Here is a 19,544-nt window from a genome sequence, read left to right as displayed (position 1 = left end):
GTCTCTGAATCCACTGAGACACTTTTGGAGAACTTTCTTCCATCCAATGTACTGTTATCATTTTTTTGCAACCAGTAATAATATCCTTAGGACAAATCTTGCTTCCTTATCAAACATCTCTTTGGGCAGTGCTACCAGTAAACACACAACTGGATCGAGGGGTATCTCCCTATCTAATATATTATCTATTTCTTTTTTAACATTTTTCCAAAACTCGTAAAAAAACAGAATCGTAGGACAGTCCCAAAAAATGTGGGTATGGTCTCCAATTTTACCACATTTTCTCCAACACAAAGCTACCGATGGTCCTTTTACGTATGTAGAAATTACAAAAGGAGTATTAAAGTACCTCATTTTTACTTTCCAATCAAATTCTTTCCACAATTGACTATTAATTCCTTTATGACATCCTTCACATAACTCAGTCCAGACCTCATCCTCGATTATGGTATTTAGTTCTAGTTCCCATTTTCCTTTAACGTGATCGGTATTTTGTACAGTATTATTTAGTAATCTTTTGTATAAATGGGAGACGTGATTTTTAGCTGGAGTGTTTTTTTCTGTAATATTTATGAAGTATTCCTCTATTTTATTTGGTTCTTGCATGATTAGAGCTTTTTCTTTATGGTTTGTAATGTAATGTCTTATTTGGAAGAACCTATACATATCTTTTGGTGAAATATTAAATTGTTCTTGGAGTTGTGAGAATGATTTAATTTCTTTTCCAACGAATAACTGATTTATTGTTATAAGACCTTTATCTGCCCATATTCGAAATCCACCATCCCACACAGATGGGAGAAACTCAATGTTTCCTACTATAGGCATGGCCCTGGATATAGATTCTGGACCTCCAAACATTTTTTTTATTTTATTCCAAATTTTTAGAGTATGTTTTATCCATTGGTTATCTATTTTAATTTTTGGAGCCTGTTTTACATTTATAAAAGGTAGAACGGACAGTGATGTCTCTTTTATTGTGCTTTGTTCAATTTCGACCCGTCTTGATTCTTTATTATTTTTAATCCAAGTTACTATTGCGGTTAATTGAGCTGCCCAGTAGTAATATTTTAGATTTGGTAAGCCTAAACCTCCTTTATCTTTTGATAAAAGCAAGGTTTTATATTTTATCCTAGATTTCTTTTTCTGCCATATGAATTTTCCAAATATTTTATCTAACAAATTAAATTCTGAGACAGGCACATTTACTGGGAGAGACTGGAACAAAAAAAGAAATCTGGGTCATTTTTGTAACATTTTAATGGTGTATTTCAGTTCTTAAAAATTGCAGCGCGCCAACAATGCGCCTTAACACACCTGCTTTTTAAACTGGAACACCCATGAGTCGACAAAGTGGGGCAAATGGATATGCTATTTAAACGTGGCGCAAAATGTGAAAATTATAATTGAGCTGGTCTGAAAATAGCAACGAATCACTCCCAGCAAGTCTTGAGCCTTATTGTGCCGGGTGTATGATAGGGCACATAGACTTAATCAAAATTTGAACTAACACTGCACTGCAGCTTTTAAATCCCTTTTCCACACTAAAAATCCAGGGTTCCACACAATTCATTTAAGTTGTCCCAACACAAATTAAGTTGATTATTAACGATTAAGTGCATTGAACATAAAGCAATTCATTTTTCAAATAATTAATTGTTTTGTTTCGATTTTTTTAATAATTCAATTGAACAAGCAGCAGAAATCTTTTTTTGAATACAAACATGCTGTAGATTCGGGCTGTTCTTTGATCAGATAAAAAAAATGTAGTTAAAGAGTCTGAAAAGTTAATATTCTCTTTAAAACATCAAAGTCTTTAACTTAACTCAAAAATTACTTGTGCTGCTAATGCAAAATATGAGTTAAAATGAGTTAAAAACAACACAATCCAACAGTTTTTTGACAGCTTAATTGTTTTATGTTCAATCTACTTACATTTGTAAAAACGATTACATTAACTTAATCGATTTATGTTGGGACAACATTAAGGATTTGTGTGGAACCCTGCATTTTTGACAGTGCGTGCAAACCACACTAATCTGAATAAAGCCATTCTAAGAAGCCAATCAGACTGAAACTAGCGGTTTCTGCTAGCACTTGTTATTTTGCGTAAGATGTAGCGTCAGACAGTCGGTGAGCGGTCAGTGGGTGTGCTTTAACATCTAAGACAGACACAAGTCGACGTCTTGACTACACAAACCACACAAACAACCACAAAACAACTGATCCGGCAAAAGTGTGTGTTAGAAAACGTGTTTCTAGGAAACAGGAGCTGCTCTTGACTCAGACGTGTGTGGGTTTTTTTTGTCTGTAATTGGATGGTTGAATGAAACAAGAGTGGAGAGACTGGCCTGAGGTTAAGAGCAGACGCAAGTAATAATAAAATTACAGAGAAATGACAGACGGAGAGATGAAGAGCAGTGATACTGTTTTTGCCACACTGGAGTATTGGAAGGGAATAACAGCAAATCAGAATCACATTTAGACAGACAGGGGTGAGAATTACATAACAAATACAAGCCAACAAGGAAGGCGATGAGAAAAAAAGCGCAAATGAATCACCCCGCTGACAAAATAACTGCGAGTCTCAATAATAAACTTATTCACACAGATGTTTGACAGATTTTGGGCAACTGTGTTAGAAAATACTAATGCTCTCTATCACTATTATTAAAGGGGCCATGAAGTGAGAAATCAAATCTCCTTCATTCTTTCACCATATAAGAGGTCCAAATCATTGTGTAAGTTTCAGAATGCAAAACTTTCTTATTAGCATAAAACATCTTTTATTGAAGCCCATTTGCTGGGACTGCTTTATTATGGAGAAATCGTAATCACAGCAATTTTGGTCAATACTGTAGTCACGATTATTTAAACATTATTATGAATGGTTTATATGATCAAGCTGTGCATATTATTGGCCACTTTATTAGGTACAGCTTAGTAGTACTGGGTTATACTCCCTTTTGCCTTCAGAAATCATGTTTAAGAAACCAGTCTGAGATGATTCGCGCTTTTTGACATGGTGCGTTATCCTGCTGGAAGTAGCCATCAGAAGATGGTACACTGTGGTCATATAAGGATGGACATGGTCAGCAACAATACTCAGGTAGGCAGTGGTGTTGACATGGTGCTCAATTGGAACTAATGGGCCCAGTATCCCCCACACCATCGCAAAATAACCACCAGCCTGAACCGTTGATACAAGGCAGGATGGATTCATGCTCTCATGTTGTTGACGCCAAATTCTGACGCTACCATCCAAATGTTGCAGCAAAAATCGAGACTCATCAAACTAGGCAATGTTTTTCCAATCTTCTATTGTCCAATTTTTGTGAGCCTGAGTGAACTTTAGCCTCAGTTTCTTCTGCTGCTGTAGCCCATCCGCCTCAAATTTGGACTTGTTGTGCGTTCAGAGATGCTCTTCTGCATACCTTGAGTTACTGTTGCCTTTCTATAAGTTCTTACCAGTCTGGCCATTCTCCTATGACCTCCAGCATCAACAAGGCATTTGCGCCCACAGAACTGCCGCTCAATGAATATTTTCTCTTTTTTGGACCATTCTCTGTATAACCTAGAGATGGTTGTGGGTGAGAATTTCAGTAGATCAGCAGTTTCTGAAATACTCAGACCAGCCTGTCTGGCACCAACAACCATGTCATGCTCAAAGTCACTTTAATCCCCTTTCTTCCTCATTCTGATGCTCGGTTTACACTGCTGTAGATCGTCTTGACCATGTCTACATGCCTAAATGCATTGACTTGCTGCCATGTGATTGGCTGATATGAAATTTCCGTTAACGAGCAGTTAAACAATACCTAATAAAGTGGCCGGTGAGTGTACTGTATATACTTTATTATTAAAATACGGTTCTAATACACTTATACAATTTAGAGATCTAGAGACTTCATAATTCTCAATACTAAAGCAGATTGGGTAATTAAAAACTAACAAAGTTATATATATATATATATATATATATATATATATATATATATATATATATATATATATATATATAAAAACACAAAGAATAAAAATATACAACTTGATATACAGTATATATATATAATTGTTGTAGTTTGAAGGTTATTAAGGTAATGCTTTTATTCATCAATGATGTAAAAAGTCCTTCCTTTATACACTCATTTCAAATATATTAAAATCTGTTTTCAATAATAACAAAAAGAAATGTTTCTTGAGCAGCAAATTAGCATAATATGATTTCTGAAGGACTATCTGACACTGAAAACTGGAGTAAGGATGCAAAAAAAGTGAAATCACAATAATAAATGATATTTTATTTAAATTAAAATAGTAGGTAATTATTTTAAATAGTAAAAAATGTAATTAAACAAGAGTCTTACCGCTCCTTCGATAAATAAAACTATGTCCTCATGAACTTGTCCACAATTTAAAGCCACACACACTAAATGAAGTCGCTTGATGTCTAAACAGACGTACATATATGTATGCGAGAAGCAGATATTTCATAGGGGAGTGACTGCTGTTGGACCACAATTTTCCAAACACACAAACATTTCTGAAAGCAGAGGCCCTGTTTCACACTAGATGGGTCTATTTTTGCTGTGACACCCACACTGAGTCAAAGCCACAATGCATTGTTCTGGTACAAAATACAGCAGTCAGTCACCTTATGACATTTAGTGCTGAAAAGAAGTCCATAAAAAAACAGCTAAATATATTTTTGTCAGGGTTTTTTACCAAGAGGTATATCTAAAATTATTATAATTACTTAATACTTAAATACTTAATTCATCGTGTAACCTACATACAGTTTGTTAAATGGGTAAGTTTGTTAAGTGCTATTGTGACCCAATAGACAACACTCATGTGTATTTATAGTACGCAAGCCAACTGTGTAGGGTTCAGTCGAGCACAACAAACACTGCAAAACAGGTACGTGTGGATTCTGCTCGGTATAAACACAACTGTGCTGCTACAGCTCAATATACTGGCTCTACATGGTGGACTGTTGTGTTGTTTTTGTGTTAGTGTAGTGTAGTTGAACCTTGTCGCTGTCTACAGTGTTCTGGGAGGTCCGGGAAGCGATGGAGATGGTGTCTGGCTGGCTGCTGGCGTCACCCTGACTGTCCGCATCCTCAGTAGTTTCTCTGATGAAAGAAATATGAAAAACATCATTTCCGGCATAACTTCATACACTATTACAAGACACCTAGTAGAAATGGCATGTTTGATACTGACAAAAAATATAATAGATGTTTTCTTATTTGTATTACAATAAATAAAGTATTTTAAGAGTATATATATATATATATATTTTTTTTTTAAACTGAACACTGAACTGAAAAATGTAATTATTTATGGGGTTTTTTTGTAATTGTTTATTTTTTCTACTTACAATTATTTATTAGATTATTCAATTGTTTATTATGTATTCTTTCTCTTAGCCTTATGGGATGTTGAGGAAGGAAAGTGTTTATTAGGGTAGTGTTGAGTAATAATTCTTAAAAAATTAAGTAATAATTTCCTTAGGTCATGTATTATGCAGAAAATTCAATGAAAAAAAGAAAAAGGAAAAAAATATATACATACATTTATATATATACATACATTTATATATATATATATATATATATATATATATATATATATATATATATATATATATATATATATATATATATATATACACACACACATATATATATATACATATATATACATATATATATATACATACATATATATATATATATATATATATATATATGTGTGTGTATGTATATATGTATATATGGATATATATATATATATATATATATATATATATATATATATAAATCACTCTTTTCTCAAATATCGCTGTGTGATATTGATTAGGGATGTAACAATTCACTCAACTTATGATTCAATGCGATTAATGATACAATTATTTTATATATATATATATATATATATATATATATATATATATATATATTATATACACTTGTAACCACGTGTAACCAGCGATATTTGTGAAAAGAGTGATTTTGCTTGTGCGAAATTTCATACCATTAACATAATAAAAGCCTAATCAGAAAAGGGATATGTTGAGTTTTCATGACTTGAACTAAAGTGTCATCCTGACTGCATTTTAACATTTTTCATCATACAGTAAACACTTTTAGACTCTCATGATTTTAGTTTTTTTAATGTGAGCTCACACCATTGTCAAAACAGCAATTATGATGATGATAAAGATCATAAGCTTATAATAAGCGCTGTGCATTTCGACAGTACAGATGTATTAGATGACGAAAATGTCTGGGAAACAAGAAAGGTCTGTTTTAGGAGGAAGAAGAAATACCTCTTGCTGATGCTGCGCTGTCGGGCTGGGGTTTTGGGAGCGTGTATGGGCTCCTTTAGCGCCCCCTTCAGGTGAACGGTTCTCTCTTGAATAACCTCCCTGATGTTCCGGATCCACTCCTGCTTCACTTCTATACTGGAGGCCTTCGGTTCAATGAGAGAATGCGTTCAAAAAGAGAGAAAATGCATGATTTCACTAGCCAGATTTAAACTTGCATCACCCAAATGATCGAAAGCATGAGCATCATGGTCAGAAATTCACTTGAGGCAAATTTTAGCACAGACTCCAAGTGTGACGAAATACTCCCAACTCCAATTTTTCAGGTTTTAGTAGTAGTAGTAGATTTTTTCCAGGTTGTCTATTGATTAAAATGTTTAATTATGATACATCTTAATTAAGATGAATTTCTGTAGTTTTTTGGGAAATAAAACCTAATAATAATCTTATCATAATTAATTTGAGAAATAAGGAAGAAGAATATATATATTAAAAATATATACATTAAAACTTTAATGCCTGATTTGAAATAATATTTTTATTTTATTTTTAATAGAACAGTTCAATTATATATTTATAGTTTAAAGGTCAAACTTTTTTAAACATTTCCCAAGTGCTGTTTAACGGAGAGAAAATCTTAAATAATTTTAATGAAGTCATTTATGTGAACTAATTTCTCTTTCTTTTTTGCCATGATGACAATATATTTTACTATTTCCTATTTTACTATTTAATTTGCAAGATTTCATCTTAAATCAGAAGACAGAAGGAATGTAGCAGATTGTTTAACCACTAGCTTATTACATGTCTATTATTAAGATATTAACGCCCCATTCACACGGGGCTTCAGCGTCAACGCTTGACTGAAGGCGTGTCTGAAGTTGGGGCTGAAACGATCGTTATAGAAGCGTCAGCCAATGAAATTCAGTCAGCAATAGGCCACTGTCTAGCTGATGTATTTGCATACAGCTATCTGATTGGCTGACGCTTCCGTTGGCGCTTGAAAAGTTGAGCTGGTCCCAACTTGTGCAGCGAGCAATGCCTCTGAAGCGACGCTGATGGATCCACAATGCAGTTCGGCAACGCCTGAGATCACCCATTCAAAGTGAATGGGAAGCGTTGACACTGACGCCCCGTGTGAATGGGGCATAACTGTTCATTATTAGTTATAAAGTGCGGTCTTATTCTGCATCTTTTATCCTACCCACCTTATTAACTATAATTAAACAGCTAGTAGTAGTTTAATAAGCTAGTAATGTTAGTTAATAGCTTGTTAATACCCTCAATTGTGACCTAAACTAATGTGTTACCCAGATTTTTAGGAAAGTTTTGATGATGTTGAACATTGTTTGTATTACTGTATCAATCTATTCATGTGGGGTTTTTCTCCCTTTTATAACCTGTTTTAACACATTTAATCTGTTTTTAATCACTTTTATTATTTGTTTTTATTTTCTTATACTTGTCTCTTTTATTCCTGTTTATGTGAAGCACTTTTAACTGTCACTGTGTATGAAATGTGCTATATAAATAAACGTGCCTTGTCTTATGTGTGATAATTAATGTGTTAAATATGATACAACTGCCTTTATAGCATAATAAGATATATAACATTTGTTAAATCATCAATGCTATTATACAAAATATTGTACTCTTAATCTCATCCCTGATTGGGATACAAATTTGTTTGTAAAACAAAAAGCACTATTGTATTACAGTGTTGATAATAAAAATAATATATTTATGTTTTTTAAGTAAATAAATGTGAAAGTATGTGTTATGTTATTTTTGCATTTTTAAGAGTAAGATAGACTTAAAACTGTATTGTATATATATCTGAAGAGTTCAGATGCAAAAGCCGCTTCAGGCACGTAGCACACCATCAACAAATAGATTTGCTTCAAATCATCTAAATCCCAGCGTCAGCTCATTCAGAAATACCAGTTTGTTGGCGAAAGCCGCTAAAACCACACTTGTCTTTGACAGCAAAAGCTGCTATATCCCGAGAACCAATCAGAAGGCGTGAATCGAATCATATGTTTTCAATGTAGCAGCGTGCTGATATGCCTTTTTTGAAGATATGGCTTTTATAAGGAGACTGTTTTATTCCGCTTACGATTTAGTTTTTTAAAAGATGGAGTTTGATGTATTGCATGAGCCTTTCCGGCTGTCAGTGAATGGCCAATGAAAACATCCCTTACCTCAAAACTCATGCATGCATTCATAAAGTTTTTTTTTGCGCAGCGACGCTACATTCAATGAGTCCTATTTACTATACATTTAACGGCAACTGCGCATCACGAAAGACAGAGTTAAGATGCCGTGGATGTTATAAGGATAAACAAGAGACCAAGACCTTAAGTATGGTGAGAATGAATGAATGACAGCTTCTAAAAGTGTCTGAGAGACATCCCCTTTTTGCCGAGAAGGCCTACCTTGTGTTTTATTTCCTAATGTAAGCTATTTTTAAAAAAAATAAATAAAATAAAACTAAACATTATTTGTATTATTTATAATACCTTTACTTCTGATAAGATTTTTAGATTATTGGACAATGCACAGATATTTATGTTTCATAATGTTTTACTCTACATTATTTGAATCTACCAAGCTTAGATTAGAATGTTTACATTGTTCTACTTACATTAAATCTAAATCCCAAATTTCAGAAATGACAACAGATTGTTCAAATTGAATTAATGTCAGTTTTAATGTTATTAATTAATCAGTGGCGTAGCGGACGGGCCCGCAGGGCACGCACCGCGGGGGGGCCCCGCGTGATTAGGGGGCCCCGCGTCGTCGCGGTTTTCAATAATTGAAAATCCAACGGCAACCACAATAATCAAACTCTTGGGAACAACTGTGGTCGGAACCAAAGTTCACAGGTCTGTGTTCTCTGAACACCTCTCAAGCGGTGGACTACTTCATTCTGATTGCTTGCCGCCAATGTTGCCAACTTAGCGACTTTGTCACTAGATTTAGCGACTTTTCAGACCCCCCTAGCGGGTCAATTATAAATACCCCTTTATTAACCATAGGCTGTTAAACAAACAGAAACGGTAAAAACGTGATGACGTCAGTGATATGCAAATTGACGTATGACGTATCCCCCCCCCTCTTCATCAGGGGCCCCGTCAGCGATCCCTGCAGGGGGGCCTCCGCATTTTGTGCTACGCCACTGTAATTAATGAACTTGACAGGTTTCAATTATTCACTTTCCTTCTGCTTTTCGCCTGGTTTATCACAATGGAATGAACCGGCACTTATTTAACAGACTTATGTTTTTTTAATTTTAGGTGGTTTGTTAAATGTGTTTTATGTTTGGAAAAATAATTTCTAACTGCATCTTTAGTGATTTTCACTTAATTACACTGTCTTATCCTAATATGTGAATTTAGAAGTTTTTGCAAAATAAAGCAGAAGCGCATTTAGCTGGTTTTGATGCAAAAGAAAATCTACTTTGTTAAAAACCACAGAATTGTCTAAAGTGAAATAAATAAAAAGGTATTTTATTTACCAGCTAATAACCTTATCATTATATATAAAATGAAACTTCTGAATCTAATCAGAGGAGCCTGATAGAAAATAATCATTTGCAATAAAAGAGGACTAATGGGTTTTGCATCTGAACTCTTCATATATAACCTGACACTGATACACACATTCAGCTGAAGTCAAATTTATTAACCCTCCTGCTCAATTTTAATTCCTTTATATTTTGCTCCAATTTCTGTTTGATGCAGAGAAGATTTTTTCAACATATTTCTAAACATAATATAATATTCTAAGCATAATATTTTACTAGATATTTTTAAGATAGTAGTAATCATCTTGAAATGCAATTTAAAGGGCTAATTAGGTAAATTAGGCAAATTATGGTAATTAGGCAAGTCATTATATAACAGTGGTTTGTTTTTTAGACAATCCAAACATATATTGTTTAAGGGGGCTAATAAAATTGACCTTAAAATGTTTTTTTTTAAATGTAAACTGCTTTTATTCTAGCCGAAATAAAACAAATAAGACTATCTCCAGAAGAAAAAATATAGGAAATACTGTGAAAAATTCCTTACTCTGTTAAACATCATTTGGGAAAAATTTGAAAAAGGATAAAAAATTCACATGAGGGCTAATAAATTTGACTTTGCTGTACATCCTACCTTAAGAACTGTTTTGTTGTCAGATGTTGGCGTCCGTCCAGCCCAGAGTGCAAACTTACATGGATCCCCTTCAATGTGTTCTGTGACTCCTAACTCAGATGTCTGTCAAAAAACATCAGAATTCCCACTAGCACTGACGGCGCACTAATAAAGTGTGAAAAAGGCGTCATTTTATTGAGGGTGGTTACACTTGTTGACAGCGCGTCATCTCTCTTACCAGCAGCCTGTTCTTGTAAACATATTTAGTGCGTCCAGACGAGTCTTTCATCTCCTTACTGAAGACGAGTGAGATCTCAAAGAGGAAGAGATGGCGGTCCCGGCCCTTGCGGATAAGAGATTTGGGGTCCCACACCTGGAATGTGTCCTGCAGGATCAACTCTCCCTGTACGGCCAGATTCTCATCAAAACCTGATGGCAGAAAAACAAGCACAAATATTAACAGACACATCACTGACATTTCGACAGCTCATTATTGCTCTGAAATCTCTTTTTGATGACTTTTCTTCATCATGCAAAAGAATAAATAGAAATAAAAGCAAACAAGTGGTAAAGCTTTATTTGAAGGTGTCCTTGCTACACATATTGTATGTAATTATTATAATAATTAAAGTTAATTATGCATAATTACATGCAACTAAGCCAAACCCCATACCACATTATAACTACACACTATGAATCATTTATTAAGCATTAGCGAATAGTTAATTCATCATCTACATTAACAGAAGTAGTTTATAAATACAGCTACACATGCTGTATTCTTGACTTATAAGCACATGCATAGTGTGCTTAATGATTGCATTTTAATTGTTTGTTAATTATTAATTTTTCATTACTAAGTTAGATATTGCATTATTTACAAAGCAGGTATTTAAGAGTAGCTGGTGGTTTTTAAAGATCATTAAGAATGTGTAAGTAAAAGAGTATTAAACCATTCAAATGAACACATATATACATACAGTTGAAGTCAGAATTATTAGCCCCCTTCAAATTTTTTTCTTCTTTTTAAATTATTTTTCAAATGATGTTTAACAGAGCAACATAATTTTCACAGTATGTCTGATAATATTTTTTCTTCTGGTGAAAGTCTTATTTGTTTTATTTCGGCTAGAATAAAAGTAGTTATTCATTTTTTAAACACCATTTTAGGGACAAAATTATTAGCCCCTTTAAGCAATTTTTTTCTCGATAATCTACAAAACAAACCACTCTTATACAATAAATTGCCTAATTACCCTAACCTGCCTAGTTACCCTAAATAACCCGGTTAAGCCTTTAAATGTCACTTTAAGTTGTATAGACGTGTCTTGAAAAATATCTAGTAAAATATTATTTACTGTCATCATGGCAAAGATAAAATAAATCAGTTATAAGAAATGAGTTATTAAAACTATTATGATTAGAAATGTGTTGAAAAAAAATTCTCTCCGTTAAACAGAAATTGAGGAAAAAATAAATAAGCGGTATAATAATTTAGGGGGGCTAATAATTCTGTCTTTAACTGTATATATATATATATATATATATATATATATATATATATATATATATATATATATATATATATATATAAACACAATAGTTTTAACCCCCAGGGGTCTAAGGGTGTTTTGGGGCCATGGAGAAGTTATGACATGCACTGACATTTGTGTTGTTTTCAGTATATTAAAAACATATTAATGGCTTAAGTGTGATAACACTGTAAACAGCACAAGCTGGGCTACGATAATACCAAAGCAGCATGTTTGTATGTGTTTGTGTTTTTGAGAATGAAACGTTTATGCATGGTTAGTGAAAAACTTTTTGAAAAAAATTTTGAAGTCACTAAAACCAAGCCGTAAATCACATAGAGAACATTTGTTCACAAGACTTTTATGAACTGGATCTTGAGGCCTAGTGTTTTTGCTTCATAACGGTGTTTCTAATCATTTCTAATAACTGAATTATTTTATTTTTAACCATGATGACAGTAAATAATATTTGAATAGATATTTTTCAAGACACTTCTATACAACCTAAAGTGACATTTGAATGCTTAACTAGGTTAATTAGGTTAGGGTAATTAGGCACATTATTGTATATCGATGGTTTGTTCTGCAGACAATCAAAAAAACTACAGTATAGCTTAAAGAGGCTAATAATTTGACCCTAAAATGTCTTTAAAAAAATTAAAAACAGCTTTTATTCTAGCCGAAATAAAACAAATATCACCTTCTCCAGAAGAAAAAAATATTATCAGACATACTGTGAAAATGTCCTTGCTCTGTTAAACACCATTTGGGAAATATTTAAAAAGAAACAAATATTCAAAGAGGGGCTAATAATTCTATATATATATATATATATATATATATTTACTACTTAGATAAATGAATAGTAATACTGTAACAATGACACCTTAAAATAAAGTGTAACCAACCTAATATATAGGTACTGTAATTAAAAATAAATATACAAATAAATAAATAAATAACACAAACATCTTGAATACTTATTTGTTTTGTTGTTGTTGAAAGAAGTCTCCTATATTCACAATGGATAAAGTACAAACAATAATGTAGTGAAACATTATTACAGTTTGAAATAGCTGTATAGTATTTTAATATGTTTTACATTAGAATTTATTGCTTTGATGATAAACAATTGCATTTTCAGCATCAATTCTCCAGTCTTAAACGTCACATAATCCTTTAGAAATCATCTCACAAAGTATGCTCATGTGTTGCTCATGAAACATTTTTTTTTTTACATTTTTCGAAGCTGCATAATTTTCAATCCAAGAAAAGCTGCTGTTGAAAGTTGAGGATGAGAAAAATAAAAAATAAATAACACTTAAGGATGCATAATGTGATGGTAATAGCTTATTATCTTTAACTGTTAAAAGTTATTGGTAATTAGCTACTACTGTAGTTAATTAGTTAGAGTTATTAGTAAACAATATCATGTATGGCCATACACCCAAAGTGCTTTACAATCACGAATTGGGGGTGGGGGAGTTTTCCACACCACCACCAGTGTGCAGCATCCACTTAGATAATAATGGCAGCCACAAGACAGCGGCACCAGTGAGCTCACTTTTGGTAAAGCTACCTTGAAATAATAATTATTGTGAAAAGCGCTACACAAATAAACTTGAAATTAATTGAATGCTTAATGTACTTTCTATTCAAATTCAAAATGCTGTTATTTGGAATCATTTACTCACCCAATAATGCAAAGCAGCTAATGTTTAAATGTTTATAATTATAATAATGTTATTTTAAACTGTAATAATATTAAGGTTTTACTGTATTTTTGATCAAATGAGTCTTGGTGAGCATAAGAAGCTACTTTCAAATGATTTAAAAATTCAGCATTTTCTATCAAAATCTGTCAAATTGTATGTAAAGGACCCATGAATTGCTTTCAAAAAGTGCATTTTTTATTCAGTGTTTGACGTAATCCCAACTGAAATATGAAAAGAGGGTGGAACATAGAGTAGCCCCTCCCCTTTTTTAACAAACAAAATAACTTACAATGTTCCAAAAACTAGTACACACAAATGTATACGTTATAGAAAAAATGTTAAATACAAATTTAAAAAAAGGAAAAATCAAGAGAAGCAAAAGAAATTTAAAATTTTGTTGAAATTTTGTAGGTTGTAATTTTTTTTTTTTGCAGTATTTTGCTTGAATTTAATTATATTATCTTTTAATTTCTAAATATGTTTGGTGACTAAAATATGATTTTAATAAATATATATCTGTTTAATATATCTGTTTAAATGCACTACAATACATTGTCTTTATCAGGGGTGCTCAACCCTGTTCCTGGAGATCCACCTTCCTGCAGATCTAGGTCCAACCATAATCAAACACACCTGAACTAATTAATTATGACCTGAACAGTACTTGAGAATTACAGGCAGGTGTGTTTGATCAGGGTTGGAACTGAACTTTGCAGGAAGGTAGATCTCCAGGAACAGGGTTGAGCACCCCTATATTCACTGAGAAATGAATAAAAATATTCTAATAACTAATAACAAAACTAATAATTGTGGATAATGTAAACAAAGTTAAACAACACATAAACTGGCAAATAAATAATCATAGAAATCATAAGAAAATATTTGAAAAGCTATTTAACAATTAAAGAAGTGCAGAAGGAAAATCTCTAGTGCACATATAGTTCCATTTTGAGCAGCAGAGCTGCTGTGATGATCTCTCACCCTCCAGCATGCTGACGTGCATGGCGTCATTAGCACGTTTAGGCACACTGAGCATCACCTCCAAACCCTCCTTTATTTCTCCTTTGCCTTCCTCACAGCACGTCAGCAACTCCTGCTCACAAACATGCAGACAAACAAACACCCATTTAGAGCTGCAAACTCAATGCGTTTAAAAGGACGTGATTATTACAACACATTAGGCAATACTGAACAATTAACACCTTTAGCAAAAGCTGGTATTTGGTGATTCTCTGAACAGGTTTGATCAGGTATGATGAGATCGAATTTGCCAGTCCATGTCGCCGCTGTATCTCCTGTGAGAAATAATGCAAACATACTGTAATTATCCTCAGGAATGCACATGTTTATGACATTAGTTTTTGCCTATTGCTTGCACACTTTAGACACATGCTTACACCAAAGTAACCAAAGTACCAAAGTAGTAGCTTTTGTTTCTATAGCTTAAACACGTAACCATACCTTAAACAAAGGCACAGCTTTACACTTTCTCCAACACACTACAGCCTATTTCATACCTACGGCATTCATTCATAAGTTCTCCTTCAGCTTAGTCTCTGATTTATCAAAGGTCACCACAGCAGAATGACCCACCAACTATTCTGGCATATGTTTTATTCAGCGGATGCTATTCCAGGCACAACCCAGTACTGGGAAACACCTTTACACACTCTCATTCACACACACTCATACACTACAGCCAATTTAGTTTATTCAATTTACCTATAGCGAATGTCTTTGGACTGTGGGAAAAACTGGATCATCCAGAGGAAACCGACGCAAACATAGAGAGAACATGCAAACTCCACAAAGAAACGGCAATTGGCCCAAGCAGTACTCGAACAAGCGAACTTCTTGCTGTGAGGCAACAGTGCTGTCCACTGAGCCACCGTGCCGCCTACCTGAGGCTTTTTTTAATTAAAAAAATCAAATGTAGGTACCATTAAGAAAACACACCTATTAAAAATACGAAACACATTGGATGATTAAAAACCGACGTAGGATGATTACCCAAGATGGGATGATTAGTTCTAAAACCGGTAAAATTTTCAGTTATACTGTTTCTGCGGTATATACATTATTTTTGTGTGTTTTTTGTGTCTCCACAAGCAAAAAGACATCCATATTAAAAGTTAACCACATCAAATATTTTAAATATTTTTTCAAATAAAATATATTGTGTTTAATGGGAAAAAGCAGTTTTTTACCCAGACAATTAATAAAAGCATATTTTAGTGCAGTAATCACAATACAGAGAAACTGGGATATTTTTATCCAAAGTTATCATACTGTACTGTCAGAATCATATGTCGGCGCAAGCCAAGTACACGTCTATGTACTGCACATGTCCTACTGATTTCCTTTATGTTCTGTTGACAGATCCTGCCAGTTTTAAAGTCAAATTTAATACTTTTTAAAACCCTTTAAAGACCATTAAGAATCAAATTTTAGACTTACACAGGGTGGTGACACGATGGCTCAGTGGTTAGCACTGTCGCCTAACAGCAAGAAGGTCACTTGTTCGAATCCCAGCCAGGTCAGTTGGTTTTTCTGTGTGGAGTTTGCATGTTTTCCTCCAGGTGCTTCGGATTCCCCCACAGTCCAAAGACATGCGCTATAGGTGAATCGAATAAACTAAATTGTCCGTAATGTATGAATGTGTGTGAATATGAGTGTGTATGGGTGTTTCCCAGTACTGGGTTGCAGCTGGAAAGCCATCCGCTGTGTAAAACATATGCTGGATAAGTTGGCGGTTCATTCCGCTGTGGAACCCCTGATGAATAAAGGGACTAACCTGAAGGATTATGAATGATTGAATGACTTATACAGGGTTAAACACTAAGAATTTTTTCTATCAGCCTAATATTCTCATCAGGAATTCTGTATTTGTTTTTGTAATTCGTTTTTTTCTTTTGTTTTTGTTTTCCTTCCCTTATTAGGGAATCTAATGGGGAATATGTTGTAAAATGCGTAACAGCTGTTTTGAATTGTTTCTCTTTGCAATAAAAAACTTAAATATAAAAAATTAAGTTTTATTGAGATGTATTGTTGGCCATTAGATAGATGTCAGCCCAGTTGAATAGCTTTAAAATTAAGTCCTGTTTAAAAAGATTTAAGACCTACTACAAAATATATCAGTGAATTTAAGACTTTAAGACCTAAAATTTGTTTTCTGAACTTTTTAAGACCCAGCGGACACCCTGGGATCAATAAGTTTATTGAGAACTTTTGAATACTTTTGTGAATGAATGAAGCACGGCTGCATGCATGCCAGGCTGTTAATCTGTGGACACTTCCAAACCCCTAAACATGACACGGCATAAAGCAAAAGGTTTTTGGTTGGTTAACCTGTCAGTAAAGTATCATCCTGGGTGGTCCTTGATCATTCAAAGCGACCAAAGTTCCCAGACCATTATTCAGCCATCAGTCTGAGGTCTGGCTATGAGAGACATTTTTTGTTTTTACTTTCACGAACAGCTACATTACACACTTTGAAAAATATCAATGAGTAGTCAAAGTGAATGATATCAGCTCTCTAACGCCCCCTGTCTGATCTTTCTTTCATCTCTATCATCTCTATCGCTGTGTCACACAGATCTCCAAAAGAGTCAACTCACATCAAAGAACCTGCCGGCCTGGCCCTGGATCAGCTGACTGGAGTCAGGCTTGTTTTTGCAGTAGGTGACGTACATGTGGAATTTATCAGCCTAAAGAATATGGAAACAAACACATTTAATATTTATATTACAAACTTTTTGAAATTACCAGAAGCTACTGCTCAAACATTAATACTTCACAGTTGAATTTTAACATTTTAGACCTTTCGAAATTTAAATAATGAGCACCAAAACGCCCATTCTCAAATCACAATATGTCCTCAAAACAAAAGAAAACCTGAAGGAAAAGAAAGAGACCGATGATTAATCTGTATCTCACCCATGTGACAAAACAATGGCCCACATCTTCTGGAAGCTGCTCATAATTTTCCAGCTCTTTCAAAAAAATACTGTGAAAACAACAAGAAAACATTAGTAATGCAAGTTGTTGTATCAAAATGAATGGTTGCCAGGCTGTTGTCCAGCTAAGGGGGTTTTTCCTAGTTAACAACCCTAAGACATATCAGCAGTTGCTGTTCAACAGAAATGTTAGTATTATGTTAGTTGTTGTTATGTTAGTAAAATATTTACTGTTAAATGGTTTTAAACATATATTAATAGTTTCTATTAGCCAAACTTACTGTTAAAGACATACCAAAAATGAGGAGAATAAAAAGATACGGTAAATGCGGTAAGAGGTAAGTTTACCCCCCGAAAATGTGGAAATGTCAAAATAAATAACAAAATTCTGGATATGTCTGCACAATATATCGTTTCAGCATCGATATCGTAATGTGATCATACGCAATAATCACATCGCGAGTATATGCAATGTTGAGTCTGGATTATAATTTATCATTACGCAAGGGTTTTGTGAGTGTGCCTGTGACTGTGTGAGGATTTTCTAAAAGCATAAAGACATCAGAAATTGTATCATTCATCAATTAAATTTATTGAATTGTTTACAAACAAAGACTATGCAATATTATTTTACATTTGATTATTCAATTACTGTATACCTGAATCAATTTAGACTCATCGGAAAAGAATAAAACGCAGTTTATTTAATTTGTATCTTTTTCTTTATTGAGTTTATCTATGCTTCTAGATTGTTTATGATATTTTATGCAGATACACTCCCCTACAGAATCATCCCAATCAATCGTAAAATATATATATATTTTCCATATACAGGGTATATGCAGGAATCCTAAATCTAACATTTCACATTTTGCTGTCTGTTTCAGTCTATGGTTTCGCTACATGTGGAGAGCGTTACATCATCTTCACGCGTTAGTTGCAAATTACATGACATCACCCGGATTGAGGAGCTTGGCCTGACGCACCCCAGCCCGAACCAATAGCATTGATCGAGAACTCCCTTGTGAAAATTAGGAGGAAAATAAATAAATTATGTAGTATCCCTTTAAGATCATTGTAAATTTAGTATTATTTCAAATAGAGTTATAGTGTTTGTTAGTAACTTAAATGAATTTAAAAAATATTTCTATAAAGCTTTAATTTATTTCAGTAAGCATTTTATTTTACAAAAAAAAAAAAAAGTTTAATAGTTTTAGCTAACAAAATCACTTCTTAAAAAAAAGATTTTTTTCATATGCAAATCAATCAGAAAATGTACACATACTTGTTGTGGAAGTCATAAATCTCCTGAATATTCCCAAAAATGACATGTTCCTTGTTTGCAATTCCAGATGGGACCTCTACGCCGCTTGTCATTTCCCAGAAAAAAGTCTACAAACAAATGCACATGGAATGGTTAATAGGCAGCATTTTAGACAAAGTGCAGTACATACAGCTGAAGTCCTGAATTACCCTGTATATTTAATAACACATTTCTAAACATAATTATTTAAATAATTTATTTCTATAAACTGATTTCTTTTTGCCTTAACAGTACATAATATTGTACTAGATATTTCCAAGATACTAGTATTCAGCTTAAAGTGTCATTTATATCCTTAAGTAGATTAATCAGGTGAATAATGCCGAGTTCAGACTGCATGATTGTAGCCCTGATTTTGACTGGACGACAGGTTTTGAGAATTCGCCAACAAATGCCTAAATTGACAGGCAAATCACTGCTCGTTCACGTGATTAACAATCCCACAGTGTGCACTATCAAAGACTTTATATGAGAATCGCCGATGAGTCCCAGACACCCTTGAGATATTTGGCATGGTAAATATTTGGAGCTTTCGACGATCCAAAAT

General features: G+C 33.6%; 1 protein-coding gene across 2 annotated transcripts in view; it reads right to left on the bottom strand.

Annotated features, from left to right (window-relative positions):
- The window catches only part of kalrnb (kalirin RhoGEF kinase b), a 172,171-nt gene that overhangs the window by 57,644 nt on the left and 94,983 nt on the right, over positions 1-19,544 (bottom strand). For both annotated transcript variants that reach the window (XM_087256077.1, NM_001327989.2), the window contains 9 exon segments: positions 18,959-19,065; positions 17,654-17,723; positions 17,335-17,424; positions 14,920-15,012; positions 14,699-14,810; positions 10,709-10,899; positions 10,492-10,593; positions 6,335-6,477; positions 5,033-5,135 (listed from right to left, as the gene is read on the bottom strand). In XM_087256077.1, coding sequence (XP_087112203.1) covers positions 5,033-5,135; positions 6,335-6,477; positions 10,492-10,593; positions 10,709-10,899; positions 14,699-14,810; positions 14,920-15,012; positions 17,335-17,424; positions 17,654-17,723; positions 18,959-19,065 — 1,011 coding nt within the window.

Source organism: Danio rerio, chromosome 6 (assembly GCF_052040795.2).
Source record: "Danio rerio strain M-AB ecotype USA chromosome 6, GRCz13ab, whole genome shotgun sequence".
Classification (NCBI taxonomy): Eukaryota; Metazoa; Chordata; class Actinopteri; order Cypriniformes; family Danionidae; genus Danio; species Danio rerio.
The sequence above is the reverse complement of the archived record's forward strand: the minus strand, read 5'-3'. Positions and strand labels throughout refer to the sequence as shown.